Below are 15,180 nucleotides of genomic sequence, written 5' to 3' on the forward strand. Positions count from 1 at the left end.
CTACTATTGTATTTATGTTTATGTTAACTATAGTCTATTGTATCATACTTTATGTCTATTACTCTGTTAACATGTAGTCTTTTTCATGTGTAGTTTTGCAATAAATTAAAAATTAAATTAAATTAAATTAAATTAAAAAAAGTTATGCTATCACGCAAAATTTTAAAAAGATCTTATAAAGGGAATGCTTTGCAACGAATATGACACTTGTATAGATTTTCTAGTGCGTAACGGACTAGCTATAGTTACGAGGAAAATCGATATCGTTATGTATTGAGGGAATATTACTCTTCAAAGAGCTTCATTCTGCTAGCTGACCGCTAATTACTTTCCGATCAGCAGAACGGCACGTCAAAGTTGCTTTGTCAAGGGCTGCTTCATGGCTGCGTGAAACCTCGAGTTCCATGTACATTTCATTAAGTATCCGGGGACAAGGCAGTGCGAGGATACCTTTCGTTTACGATGATATATATACGAGTACAGTGCGCGTAAAGGTCGCCGGGAACTCAAGTCTTTGATAAATTCATGCCGCCTGCTGATCCCGCCCACGCGCGAGTGATCGAACGAAATGAATTCGTAAAGCCGCGCACTTTACTGCCGTTTCGATTGGAAGAAATTGACGATACAAAGTGTTCGATGTAACCACCACTCGATGCCCTGGTAATCTCTTTTAATCCGCGGGCTATAAGCGTTGCATCTAGATAAAAAATTATTTACAAAAAATTTGACAAATTTGCATCACGTAACAAAAAAGGATCTATATTGTATACTATGTTGTGCACGAGTAAAGGATTATCTTTTAACTAATAATAAAATTTCTGAAAACATTCTTCATTGACAATGAACGAAAAAGTCTGGAAATAAAAAATATAATAGTAACTGTGATAAAATATTAACGTACCTATAGTTATTAAATATAATCAAACAATATAATGGATTTTCTATAACTTAACACATACGTGAGATAAAATTTTCATAATATAGTGATAATCAACTGAATCATTATTGTTTATTTCGAGATATTAACCATGCATATTTTTAAACAATGCGTATTCTTAGTCGTCCTTACCTTATGTTGTAATTATTAAAAGTACATTCTTGGACATTAATTAAAAATGTTTAATAGGAATTTGTACAAATTTTTGTTTCAGTATACCGATTGGGATCGGGTGAATGATGGTTATCATAATCAGAGGGCGATAGCAGACATCGTGGGCGATTATTTCTTTATCTGCCCATCCACACATTTTGCACAATTATTCGCAGATCGCGGCATGACGGTTTACTATTACTTTTTCACGCAGGTAAGCGATTGTATCTATCATTATAGGAAATTAGTTAATAAGAATGTTTTAACAGATAATGACTAGTTGACAAACCGTTATTACGTTACGCATTTTGATAATTTCATGGGGTAGATTTCTATAGTGTAGAGGGAGTTATAAATTTTCACACAATTATGATAAATTAATGATAAATATTTTAAAATGTTGCATGTCCATTTGAGAGATTCAATAATTAAATACTTATAAACCGTTAATATGCCTTGTAAATAAGAAAAAAAGTTTCGTTTTTTACAAGAATGCAAAGTGGTTCAATATATGCCACCTATGGGGCATGTTGAGTAATCCCGAAGGATAGGTTAAGCCATGACGATAATTGTGTGTGTAATAAGAAGTTATATATTATTAATAACATGAAAGGATTATGTGTATGTATATTAATCAAGTTTTTATTAGTTTCTATCTTAAGTATAATAATTTGTAATACTCTCTTTTTTTAAATGTTTTAATTAACAAAATTTTAAAAATTAAAAACTTTATCTACTCTTCATAATAATAAAATTAAACATAAAATATACAGATTTTATTTAAGTAACTAACTGAGTTTATAAGATTATTATTATGGAATACTTGGCTCAACAAGCCCCACATCGATGATGACTGAAATATTTTTTTATAACTAAAAAACCGTAAACAAAATAACAACTTGAACCGTTAAAGTTAAAAAATACGCTAATAATTTAATAACCCTAATAACTCGGCACAGCGTGATTATTGTACTGAACTTTTACCGCTATTCTCCTAAAGTAAGCCGAAAGAACAGAGTTTACAAAACTGAGAAATTACCGCAAAAGAGTATTATGTAAATTGGATTCTGGGTCGCTTTTATATATAATATAATAAAAAAGTTTATGTGATATAGAAATATACCTAAGGGAGTAAAACAGAAAGATCAAAAAACAGAAGAATCTACTAGACGGAACTAAAATATAACGTGAAGTAAGTGGAAAACAATTGTTTTAATGACGAATGTGTTATTAATGCGTTTCCTAGTCCCATGGAATTCACTTGTAACATTAATCAATGTGCTACCGTTGCTATAATCAAGTGTAATATTTGGATAGCGAGTAATAACTAAATATAAACATATATTCACATTATCAATTACGCACAAATTACATCCGCGTGATTTATTTTATCGTTTTGTCAATTTGCGAGGTGTTATCACACCGGAAGATAATGCATCCTCCATTACATCATCGGAATGTAATGTTTAAATTCAGAATGCAGCAAATTGTGCACGTTCATGACGCTGTACAATTACTGTTTCGTCGCCTCGTGACCACCGAAATTATTTGAAATGCAAACTCACGTGGGAGAAGTTTGTGTACATTACGTACGCGGACGTTCTACTGTGTAATATGTCGCGTTTACCGTCATTCCTGCTGCCCGTCATGTTTAGCTTTTCGTTGTGTTTATTCCGATTATGAAATGTCTTTCATCGACATCTTATTGAGCTATAAACAAAATTGTATAATATGCTTTAAAAATCATGTTACAATAATAAGGAATTATTAGAGACAATTTTCGAAATAAAATTAATAAAAGTTTAATTGAATTTAATTTTTTTTTATCATAAATGCACTATTTTAATAGATTTACTATTTAAAAAATAATATGAAAAATAGATATATAATTTAAATGTTGTCTTAAAATAGATTTTTCCAAAATAAACAGATATTTCTAGAAAAGATTTTATATAATCTCAAAACATATTTACTATTAAAAATATTTTTAACATTTAAAGGTTTATTAAATATTTTGCTAATAATTTTGCTACTTTCAAAAAATTTATAAATACAATTTATTTGAATAAAAGTATATTATTTATTCATCTTTATAAAATTTAATTATGTAAATTTCTTTCATTTTCTGTATCCTATGTATGAATATCTGATCTGTATTAATCTTATTTTTATTATGCCGTATGTTTCTGATAAAATTTTTTTCTTTTTTATAAGATTTTACTAATGGAGAGATATTAACATAGTGGTATAATGACAACTCCTTTAAGTCAATTAAATTGATGTATAATTCAGCATAAACGGTATTTCTTTTGGAAAATAGATTCAAAATTTTATTCTTTAAATAAGCGTGACTCTATTCACATGCGTATAATAGAATTCTTATGTATAATAAGTTTAATAATTACAGAGAGCGTTGTAAAGAAACTGTCAAATCGTAAAGAGTAATCAAAAAAGATGATTTCGATTATCAGAGCAATTTAGTTCTTGTCGAATAATCTTTTTGCTGTCTACACTCTTTCTCTCCTCTCTTTCTTTTTCTCTCTGTCCCCTTCTGCTCTCCCCTTTTCTCGCTTTCACTTTTTCTTTTCCTTTCTCTGCTTAAAATAAAATTAATTACGCTAATAAAAAAAATCAATGGATAAAAATGGATAAAAATGTAAAAATATAATATAATTTTTCTTCTAAATCTAATAAAGAAAAATAGTTTTAATGTTAACCGAATAAAGCGTTCGACCGAACAAAGATACATGATAATAGATAAATATTCTATTAGTCTATATCATTTTTGAAAATTGAACGTTCCTTACTTTCGTATTTTAGTAATCATAAAGCACGATTCAATTTGATGATAACACGATCTCGAAGTATCGCTCTCTCGTGTGTTCACCGGCTGTTTTCTACCCTTTTGGGCATCCCTGATGACCGATAGTCGTTACGTAAAAAAAGCAAAAAAATCGTGCAAAGTGTATTTTAAGAGAAAATAAACAAACAATTGAAATTTTATATAGATACTCGTAATATCATTCCTATTTTAAGAAATTTTTTTTCCTTGGAAACAACGAATTTTGCATATTGATGAATAATATGAAAACATGAACGTTATCGAACAGATTGTATTACTGAACAAATGAGAAAAATATTTTAAAGGTAGAGATATTTCAAGAAAATATTGCAATTAGCTTACATATGATTATATTGTAGAACAAAAATAGAGTTTCGAAATATTGAGAAAGTATTTTAAATAGTATGATATATCTTATACTGTAACATTATTTTATTAACATTATTTTTACGTAACTTTTATGCATTCAGAGAGGAGATTTTCTATGTGAAACTTTGTAAATTTTAAATATAAAAAAAATTTATGGAAATTTAAAATAATAATATAGAAAAAAGTCGAGGTGAAATTATAAATAAAAATTTTTACACACTATTTATTTCAGAATTATCTTAGCTATTATGTGTATCTAATAATAAAATAATCGTAGAAATAATATGATCAAAAATCAAACATTTCGTAAATGATCACATTTGTTCGAATTTATTCAAATAGTTCAGTAAAAAAATGTTAAATTATGGCTTTTATATATTTTTCCATTTGTCTACAACTACGATCGTCAACTTGTTTCTGTGAAGTGAAAAATAGTACTTTTGTCTATTCCACGTCATTGATTACATCTCTCTTTTCCTATATTTGATGCTGCCCTTCTTTTTTTCTTCCCCTTTATCTCTGAACTATTCTATTTCTCATTTCCGTGCGTTTCCTATTTTTCACTATGCATTTTCTCGTTTTCACTTCTCGTACAAACACTTTTTCGCATCGTTTCATTTACCTCCTCTCCTCTCTTTTTCTCTTTTATTCATCCCTTCTCCTCTCTCTCTCTCTCTCTCTCTCTCTCTCTCTCTCTCTCTCTCTCGCTCGCTCGCTCTTTCTTTTTCTCTTAAAACATTCTTTCGCAACCTTTCGTGTTGCACTTTTTACTTTATCCTTCTTTTTTTCTCTTTTTCATCCCCTTACTTGGCGCTATCCTCTATCTTCATTGCAGTCTCTGAGCCATGAAACGCACGTAAGCAAAATGCCGCGGTACGGAGGCTCGAGCAATTAGTGAAGAAGGTAATTTATCAGCTAGTAACGCTCGGTTCTTCGAAGCGCCGTTGAAAGTAAAGAGGATGTCATTACTCATGCGTCCCAGTCGTAATCTTAATAACGGTTTTACCCTGGCTAAACGAAGACTTGCGCGAAAATGCTTGCTTCCCTTTTTTTTTTATTGTCGCTCGCCTGCGTGGCCTATTACCGTCCTTGCAATTTCAAGTCGCGTCGCAGAATTAGAGTACATTCATACCGATCTAAAATTGATATTCAATATATCTTGATATGAGATTGTTACAATTTTGTAATACTTGATTCAAATTTGATTCTTTTCACAATATATATATATATATATATATTGCTCATATCCATAAACTTTTTGTGAGTGTACACTCGTAAATTTTTTTATTAAATAATAAGTTAAATTACATCATTTATTTGAATAATACAAATAAACATAAAATTGCTAAATTACCGATCGAGGATGACTTTTGGTGTCTAATAATATTTCTATGTAAATTTTAATACATTTTCCAGTTTCTATAAACCGTGCGCCGATTACTGTTGAACTTGAAACGTAATAAACTAAAACTGGAATAGTAACAAATTAAAATGGTCGTAAGTTTAATAATAATGCCAAAATAAGATCCTAAAAACTGTAAAAAATTTATTGCAAAAAATACTATCTTAACCAAAGTTCTATATTGGTGATTTTTTATTTATTTTATATTATTTATTTAAGTGGTCTAGTTTAACATATTATTGTTTATATGTACATTTTTCTTTTACATATATATACAGGGTATTCGGTAAAGACTGTAACAACGTTGACATCCTCTTTACTTAGATTCCTGAAATCATTTTGAGACGAAAATTCTAATATCAAAATATCGAGACTTTAATAGTTTTTAAATTATAAGTACTTAAAATTATATATCGAATCATACTACTTAAAGTTTGCGCGTTCAGACGTACAACAGAAAATCCAACTGTACTTAAGCGCGTTAAATAAATACAGATCTAAAAATAATCTTATTGATTCACCAAAATAATTATGTAGGAAACTCACATATGATGAGTAATGTTGAAAAATATTTTGTTATTTTAATAAACAATTTCAGCGTCCTAAATAATTATTTTGATAATTCAACAAAATTATTTTCAAACTTATATATCTAGAAATTTGGTATTATTTTAGAAAAATTATTCTTTCTCTCTTTGCATAAAATCAATAGTTTGATACATGTATGTTTGCATCTCAATATTAAATAGGAAAACTGTGATAAATATATATTATCTTGAACACATGTGTAATAACGTCAAATCGACGAAATAACGATGAAACATATGTTGTGTTGCAGAGGACAAGTACGAATGTATGGGGCAAATGGATGGGTGTGATGCATGGTGACGAAGTGGAATATGTCTTTGGGCATCCCTTGAATAAATCTTTGGAATATACCGACAATGAACGAGATCTTTCTTTGAGAATGATTCACTATTTCTCGCGATTTGCATATACGGGGTAGGTATTATGAGTATTAGGTATAACGAGTTATGCAATGCCAAAAATTTATTATCTCTGATATAGTAAATAATAATATAGTATTAGATACAATAAATAAAAAAAATTACGTTAATATTGTAAAAAATTATCATATATTAAAAATTTACTGTAATTGTATGGTCATCTTTTCCGTATAGCTATCTTATCCGAGTTCACTCTACAATATCATACATATAAGCATTAATATTCAAAATTAATTTCGTGTTTATAATTTTATAAATTATTAATATATACCTCACACGTCACCATATAAATAAATTATTTCTCTTCACTCGTGTGTATTATAAATTTTACTTATATACAAATATTTAATTAGTTTATTATAGACATGTTAAATACATAGTCAAGGTAACAAAATACAATACTTAATAAAAATTGTGCACGCTAATGTATCTAATGTAACATGAAATTATAAATGTAAGTGATACAGAATGGATGTTAACATATAGAGGAGAATTCGATGTATGAAATAAAGTTAATTTAAATTCAAATTATAGCTATAAGTAAGGAGTAAGTTCATCAGAAACTCGTTGCATATCCAAACTTAAATTTCCATTTGTCAACACGAAAATGTTAGTGTTATGTACTGAGCACAAAAATAATTTTTCCATAAATATAATCTTAAACATTTTTATTTATAAGCTTAAAAATTTTTATTCGTTGAATTATGACAAACATACAGGGATCGATTTTTAAAATTTTTTAACGATATTTTTTAATAATTTGTAATCTGTCAAAACAGCTTAACTTCAGGTTTTCTTTAGTAATTCAAGGTTTGAATCTTAAAGTAAAAAATAGACCAATTATAGTCGATTAATTATTCTTCTCACATTGACTGTAATTGATGATCAGTTTTTCACAGCTCAAGACTTAAAGTTTAGGTAATAGCTTATTGTAAAAAGCCCATATTATATTTTAGACAAACATTATGTCTTACATTCTAGCATTGTCTTATTTTTGGTACATATTTTAATTAAATAATAAGAAAAAAATATTGAAATTTATTAAAAATGCTCTTTTGTTGATTAAAGAGATCATAAAATCAAATGTTATAATCATATTCTCTGATTCTATTTATGCATAAAATTAAATATAAAGTAGAATTAATTTTATACTATTCTCTATCTTTAATTTTATACTATTTAACACAATTCTCAATTTACACGTACATATGTATTAACGTGAGATATTATCAAATATCTCACATTATAAATTGCATTTTATATGTTTTAAATTTAATTAAATTATAATAGAGATAAGTAATTTTATTAAGAAAATTATAAATGGATTTTTATAGCTTTGTTGCATTCGTGATAAGATTATTTAAACTTTTATATAAAATGTTTTTATTTATAGGTATATCAAGTTATAGCACAAAAAAGAGAATTTGCTCTGCTTTCGCAAGATAAATTCAATGATAATAAAGTTTAAAGTTATTAAGACGTATTGCTCTCTATGAATATAGGATTTGTTTTTTGCTTTGTTGTTTACAATCAACATATTGCCTTTCCATGCAATATTTAAAATCTACTACAACATGGAGCATGAAAAATTAATACTGAATGAATAGCATGAAAACATGTCAATTCAATTTTTAAAACTTTAAATTTAAAAAATCAATATACATGGAAAATTACAGAGATCATACATTTTTTATGTTAGCAACTTTTAAAAGATTTAATTATTAGATTACTATATGCTTGTTTTAAAAACATTTTTCTAATTGACTAGTAGACGGAGTCATTTTTACTTTTTAATAGGTATGTAGGTGGATATTCGGGTAGTATCTGACTGGATAATCGGATATTTATATGTATATTATATATATATATATATATATAGTGTCCGACTGAAATTTTATAGTGAAAGTTTGCATCATTAATGCTCAATTCTATTCTTTTCAGCTAAACTTTTTAAACATCTTGATTCATCTTCTCTCTTTTTCTTTTCACACTGGGGAGATAAAGAAAATAATTTTTATCGCTATTTTCTCCTTACTTTCCTTTTTTTTAAAATAGAGAAATTGTATCGGATATCCGGTCGGATAATTGCCCTATCAGATATCCGGTTTTACATTCTTTCCGGATATCCGATATTCGATATCTGGTAATTTTACAATCCGGTATATATATCCCTACTTTTTAATATATCTTTCAGGATGCCAACAGTAACCGAAACTGAGTGGCCATCTTATACCAGAAATCATCCAAAGTATTTTATTTGGAATGCAGAAAAGAAGAATGCTTTTGGCAGAGGTCCTCGCACAACAGCCTGTGCATTTTGGAATGAATTCCTGCCACGCCTAAAAGGTGTTCCTGGTACGTAAAAAATTTTCTCATATGAAAATAAAGGATCCTTTTATCCCCGCTGTAAATTGTATAGCCACCACAAGATACTATTAAAGACTAATATTCTTACGAGAATTCGCGTCCTTGTTCAAGCTGTTCATTAAAATTTAAAATTTATAATAAGGGTAAGAAATTGATAATATAGCATTAATTTTATGATTTATTAGTTTCATAGGCATATATATATATGTATATGTATATAAAACTCAATAGTACTTGATGTTTATTTAAAACAGTGATTTTAATGTTATCATCCGGATTTGATTATCGATAGAATTGATAATTGTAGAGAAAAAGAAATTTAATTTTTGTGACATACATTTAATAAGATACTATAGCACATTACAAGTATGCATACTTACTTATGAAGCATTTTTACTCGTATAATTAAAAAATCATGAATTTAATGATTTATTATTTAGTATTAGCTAAATATTTATATTATAATTGTATATTTTATATTTATATCAATTGTCGACAATATCAGTATTTTTCGATTACTTCTGGGCCCTTTTTTGTGAGGACAAAAATTTCCCTAGGGTTGATCTTTAATAGTATCTCATTAGCGGCATTGACTATATAAGGGCCGATTGTTCCACCTTTTGGTAAATTTTACCTGTGAGGTAAATCTGGTAATCCGCGCATGTGATTGGGTAATCTTGCTACTTACCCAACAGGTAAAATTTATCAAAAGGTGAAACAATCGGCTCTAAAAGTTCGACTCGTTGTATGTGAAATTGTATTCACAATTAGCTAAGAACATGAGAGAGCGAGAGAGAGAGAGAGAAGTGCTCACTCTTTACTATAGATTTCTATGAGTGCATTCAGTACTACAACCACTCACTGAGCGCTCAGTAAGCAATGATTGCATCCTGTTATCACTAGACCGCTAACTCGTCTCTTTAACTGTTGCCAAAACGTATATCTGTTAATATCTTCTGTCTGTATGTGATGGTTTTATTCTGCGCATACATTGCGCGCAGACAACTTTTAATACATAGGAAAAGATGGAGAGTTAGCAGCCTAGTATAATAATAGAAAAAAATCTGTGCTCTTTACTTACAATTTTGAGTTCTTTGCAGATCCCACACCCGAGGCATGTAAAAGTGCAATGGCGTCGAGCGTTTCTGCCGGTGTCAGCCAACTGCATAGTTCGTCAACAATTGCGTCCATCATCTTACTTCCGGTGCTGGTAGTATATAGATTTATATAAGCGATTCACCTCCATGTCGATAAATCCTTTTCATAGCTGGCAGGTACCTGACTGGGCAGAAAAGTTCCATCGGCGTTACCGTCCGACAAACAGGTCGTATAATGAGCGTTGTTTACGCTTCAAGGTCGTATTAGCGGTCGTCAACCATTCGTAGATCGATAGGTCGCCGTAAGACGTATGCTATTGTTGTATAGCAACAGTTCGTCTTTAATTGTGTCATTATGGCACCGGCACTAGTAACACAGCGCGACGTTTGCGAATGATAATCAGAATGCTCCGCATCTTGGCGTGATGCATTCACTGTTTCGAGATAGTCGTAGACTTAGATATATGTCGCGATCCGCGATTGAAGACAAAAGATACTCGACAAAAGCGCGAGATGGATCCCTGCAATCGGCTCTAACAAGAGTTGATCTAATTTTGACGATTCGTAATTTGGGCATTTTCCATCTTCGTACTTGATCGATCCGGTTCTGGCTTAGGCTCCAATTCTTTTCTTATTTTTTGTTATCTCCTAAAATTTGCTGTCGTTGACTCTTTTGATTCGATCGATCCTATTTCCACTGATCTGATTGATAATTTGACATATGCCTTGCGAGATATTGCTACTGGCAAACCTGCGTGAATTTATTTTGCAACCTTACAAGTGTTTCTAAAATAATCACTGCTTTGTAAGTATAATAGTTTAAATTAATTGAGTGCTTAGTAATAGTCTAAATTAAGCGATCGCTTAGGAGTCGTTATTTGAATAATTGTGAGAATTGGCAATTGCAAGAGTCGTGAAAAAATTTAATGTAATTGAATAAAGGAACGGTACAAATAAATTATTCGTTATTCGTTGTTTGACAGATGTGAGAAAGGTAAATGGCGACCTATCTCGATCTCGTATAAAATATATACAACATTCGATGAATTATATAATATAATTGACGATTTAGCGCGATATAATTTTGCCAAGTCCTTACGGATCAGGTTAAATATAGAGATTCAACTTTGATTCAATGCGAACGGCAATAAATTCAGTAATATATTTTAACGGATGCACGAGAGAAGCTGTAACAGCGGTGCGATCAATCTCTTCGTTATTATTAGAAGCCGTTAATTATAAGAAGCCAGCTGCAACCGGTGCAACATCTTGTAATGTATTTGATCTCTTACAATTAGTTTGCAATGTAGTCGATTGTCTAGCACGCGATCAAGTTTTATATGCAATATCAATTTCAGAGCAGGAAGCAAAAGATGAAAGGGAGAATGAGGATAGTAAATAAACGTCGAATGCGACAGTAAATAAAGAATATTGAAGAAAATTAACTGGTATGAAAGGGCGCGGTTGTTAACTCTGAATTCAATAAGCTGAAAAGAGCATGATTAATAACACATCGCGATTTTTACTGCTAATGTTAAAATTGCGAAACTTTCTTTAAAAAATCTTTGAGCGCGCGCGCACACACACATACAAACAAACAAACAAACACACACACACACACACACACACACACACACACATATTCCGCTTATGATAAAAAAGCGTTAAATTAAATTCAAGCAAGTAGAGCAAAATTAAATACATATCCTAAATTAGAACAAATGTTTTGCAATCAGCTGATCATATCAGTTGTATCTATATCTGACAATACATTCATGATAAAATGCAATTCTGTAACAACGGAAGAGATTTGACGAATAATTGAATATTTTAGTAAATGTACGAGTTTGAATCTTGAGAGCATCACTTATTACCGATTGTATATTACAGTTGAATATTTATAATGTATAAATGATTTCTTTACAAAATGGAATTTTTTGGAAAATTTAGAAATAATCGATTATGTCACAAAAAAGCTCATCAACTTTATTATAACTGTATTATTACTGATATCATAATTCAAACATTTGTTTTTAATAATTATCTTAAGAAGAACAACAGTATTATCTCATTATTCAGTAAATTAAAAATAAGTTACTTTTAAAAATATTAAAACATTCTTTGAAGATCTAATAGATAATAATAAATCTTCTAATTGTCGTATAAATTATCAGCAGTAAAAATTGCTTCTTTGCATTAAATATTTATTTTAAACTTAAAATGAAGAGAAAAAGATTGATAAAATCAAACCAATTGATAAATTCTATCTGAAAAGTTATATTTTCATTTGATTGTTTAACGATTATTTTGTAAAAAATTTTATTTTGTTTTTTACAAACTATTATACAATGAGTTACTATAAACGTAAAAGCGTATAAAGATATTTGACAGATTTTTATATATCCCACAAGAAAATGAGATTAATATATATTTTACAAAAACGGCCAAGAAAACTATACAATAAAACATATATTTAACAATGAAGTAATTATTATAAAATTTTTATTTCTCAAATAATAATTAAAATAACGCAAGCCAGCATTATAATAAAATACGTCTTACATATTTATATATAAAAGTTGAAATAATCATCTGACTGTTTGATATTTTGTATGTATGGATTCTCATCTTTCATTCTTCATAATTCGTGAATTGCACAATGCATCGCCATAAATATATATGTTGTCTCCAACAATAATATTATATATTCTAAAATTAACACTGCGAAAGGTAATCGGTAAAGAGGCAAAACTGATATTTATGGTAGTCTTTCAGTTTTTCAATTAGAACAATCTAAAATCTATTCGCTATCTATAATTAATTTAGTTAATCCGCTCGCACGAATTAGCGGAAATATTACTCACTCATTTGAAACATATCATAGCGTGGGAAGAAATATAAATAATAAAGAATATCTGTTGTAACACCATCAGAACCATTATATCTGACCGTTCGTTTTCTTGAAGTCGTTCTCGATCGTTTTGACCTCTCCGTGCTGTCTCAGCATTTCTCACCGAAGTTTTCTCGATATCAAGGATTCTGCGTGCAAAGATGAAATAGACTATATCGTGTTCCGCGAAGCTTAAAAGTATCTTTAAAAAAAAGTAGACAGGATCTGTGCGCACTTTGCTTAGTTTTCGATTAAAAAATAAAAAAAAAACAAAATGTGTATATTCTGTAAATCTTAATTATTGTGTCGCAGAAGAAATATGCTACTTATAATGTAGAATTGGACAAATTTGATCATTGTTTATCATTGTATCAAGAAAGTTTAAAAACTCTTTGTAATAGATATTGTAGAAACGAAACTTGCCAAATTATAAGTTTCTTCAATTTCCCCAGTTTCATATAGACTTTGGAGTTAATTTTACACATTTGTTCAAGAAAAATTTTAAATGTTATTGATAATGGTTCGATCTATTGCTATTATAAATTACGTTATAAATTACGTTATAATGTTATAAATTAAAGTTGTCGAAAGAAGGCAGTGTAGAATCAATCGCGTGGTTTATTCGTTTTATTGCAGGTAACGCTTTGAACTACTATATTGGATAAATTATTACGGAGGTAAGTAGTTCCTGATGCAAATGCACTATGGTTTAAAGATTACGAGTGTAAAGGCCCATATCTCGCGTATGCGCATTTTATTGACATGTAACTCTTGTATGATCTGGCCTCTCAGTTAATAGCGATGAGAACCTAAAAACACATTGCGTATTTCGGTGGAATAGTACAAATGTCATAGCTATAATGTCTAAACGAGTTGTTATTTTTTATCGTTTTTTAATATTACAAGGAAAAACGTAATTTTAATTTAAATGTAAAAATTATTTTATTACTTATATACTTATACATGACACGATAATGCTATGCACGTTACACTCTAAACATTTAATTAGAAATAACGACTCAAATTTAATTATATTTTCCATACCGATAATACTAATTGATGGTTCATTAATAAATTAGCTATATATATTTATATATTTATATTACATTAATTTTCTAAATTATATCGTAAATACGGTATAATAAAATATACAAATATCAACTAAGTATGTGCACATATTTTTGTTCAACTACATAATCGGTATTTATAGTATCAATAAATTTCAAAGCCAATCTATTTGCATTAATTACAGCTTTGGAAAAATAGACAAATACAAATGTGTATTAATCATGAAAAGATGATAATATTTGTACAAACCTAATGAAGATTATTTACCTACGAAAGATGAAAGTTTAAAATTTATTACGAATTTTTTTAGTAGAGATTTAACATTTGCAAAATCTATAAGAATAACGAGATTATTTCGCAAAAAAGTGGAAGAGAAGAAGACAGGATAGCTCATGAAATGCAGCAACATATATTTGCACCAAGTTTTACACACGAGAAGTTTTACTCGATAATAAAAATTAGTGGGGCAAAGAGGAAGGAACTTGCGATTGAAATACTGTTAAAACATTAAGATGATATAAAAAAGAAATCAAGATTTCAGCTGTTGAAATTATTATATGCTAAACTAACGTGAACAGTAAAAGCGACATGGAATCGCTCTTTTGACGCCTACATTATACAAAATATAGAAACAAAACCTACATGAAAAAGTATGTGTATCTACATACATATAATATTACATGTATGTACGAGCTGAAAATACTCGTATGTATGAGTTGAAATGTAGCATGATTATATATATGTGTGTACATTGTACATGAAATAAGATCTAGCTGTAGGCTTAGGCTGTTGCAAGTGACTTTAGCTTTATTTAAAGATTAAGACACAGTAAGAATAAGGAAAGCGATGTCTTACTTTTTTAGCTTAATTGGAAAGGCTCTAATGAAATTATTGAAGAACTTTTATTTTAATTAACTTGAGCATCCTATTTGTCTTTTTTATTTTAATTAACTTGAGCATTCTATTTGTGTTTATTAAACTGTTATTGAAATTCGGCGATCAATAGAGCGGCACGTGGCGTGAATATGATTATCAATATTATTTAATT

At 29.1% G+C, this 15,180-nt stretch overlaps 1 protein-coding gene across 2 annotated transcripts in view; it reads left to right on the top strand.

Moving 5' to 3' along the window:
• The window catches only part of LOC108754736 (acetylcholinesterase-like), a 64,470-nt gene extending 52,691 nt beyond the window's left edge, over positions 1-11,779 (top strand). For both annotated transcript variants that reach the window (XM_018497272.1, XM_018497274.1), the window contains exons 4-7: positions 1,152-1,304; positions 6,542-6,705; positions 8,905-9,065; positions 10,178-11,779. In XM_018497272.1, the coding sequence (XP_018352774.1) occupies positions 1,152-1,304; positions 6,542-6,705; positions 8,905-9,065; positions 10,178-10,308 (609 nt within the window). In that variant the 3' untranslated portion in view covers positions 10,309-11,779. The remainder of the gene's footprint in view (positions 1-1,151; positions 1,305-6,541; positions 6,706-8,904; positions 9,066-10,177) is intronic.
• The last annotated feature ends 3,401 nt before the right edge of the window (positions 11,780-15,180 follow it).

The sequence above is a fragment of the Trachymyrmex septentrionalis genome, unplaced genomic scaffold (genome assembly GCF_001594115.1).
Source record: "Trachymyrmex septentrionalis isolate Tsep2-gDNA-1 unplaced genomic scaffold, Tsep1.0 scaffold80, whole genome shotgun sequence".
NCBI classification, from domain to species: domain Eukaryota; kingdom Metazoa; phylum Arthropoda; class Insecta; order Hymenoptera; family Formicidae; genus Trachymyrmex; species Trachymyrmex septentrionalis.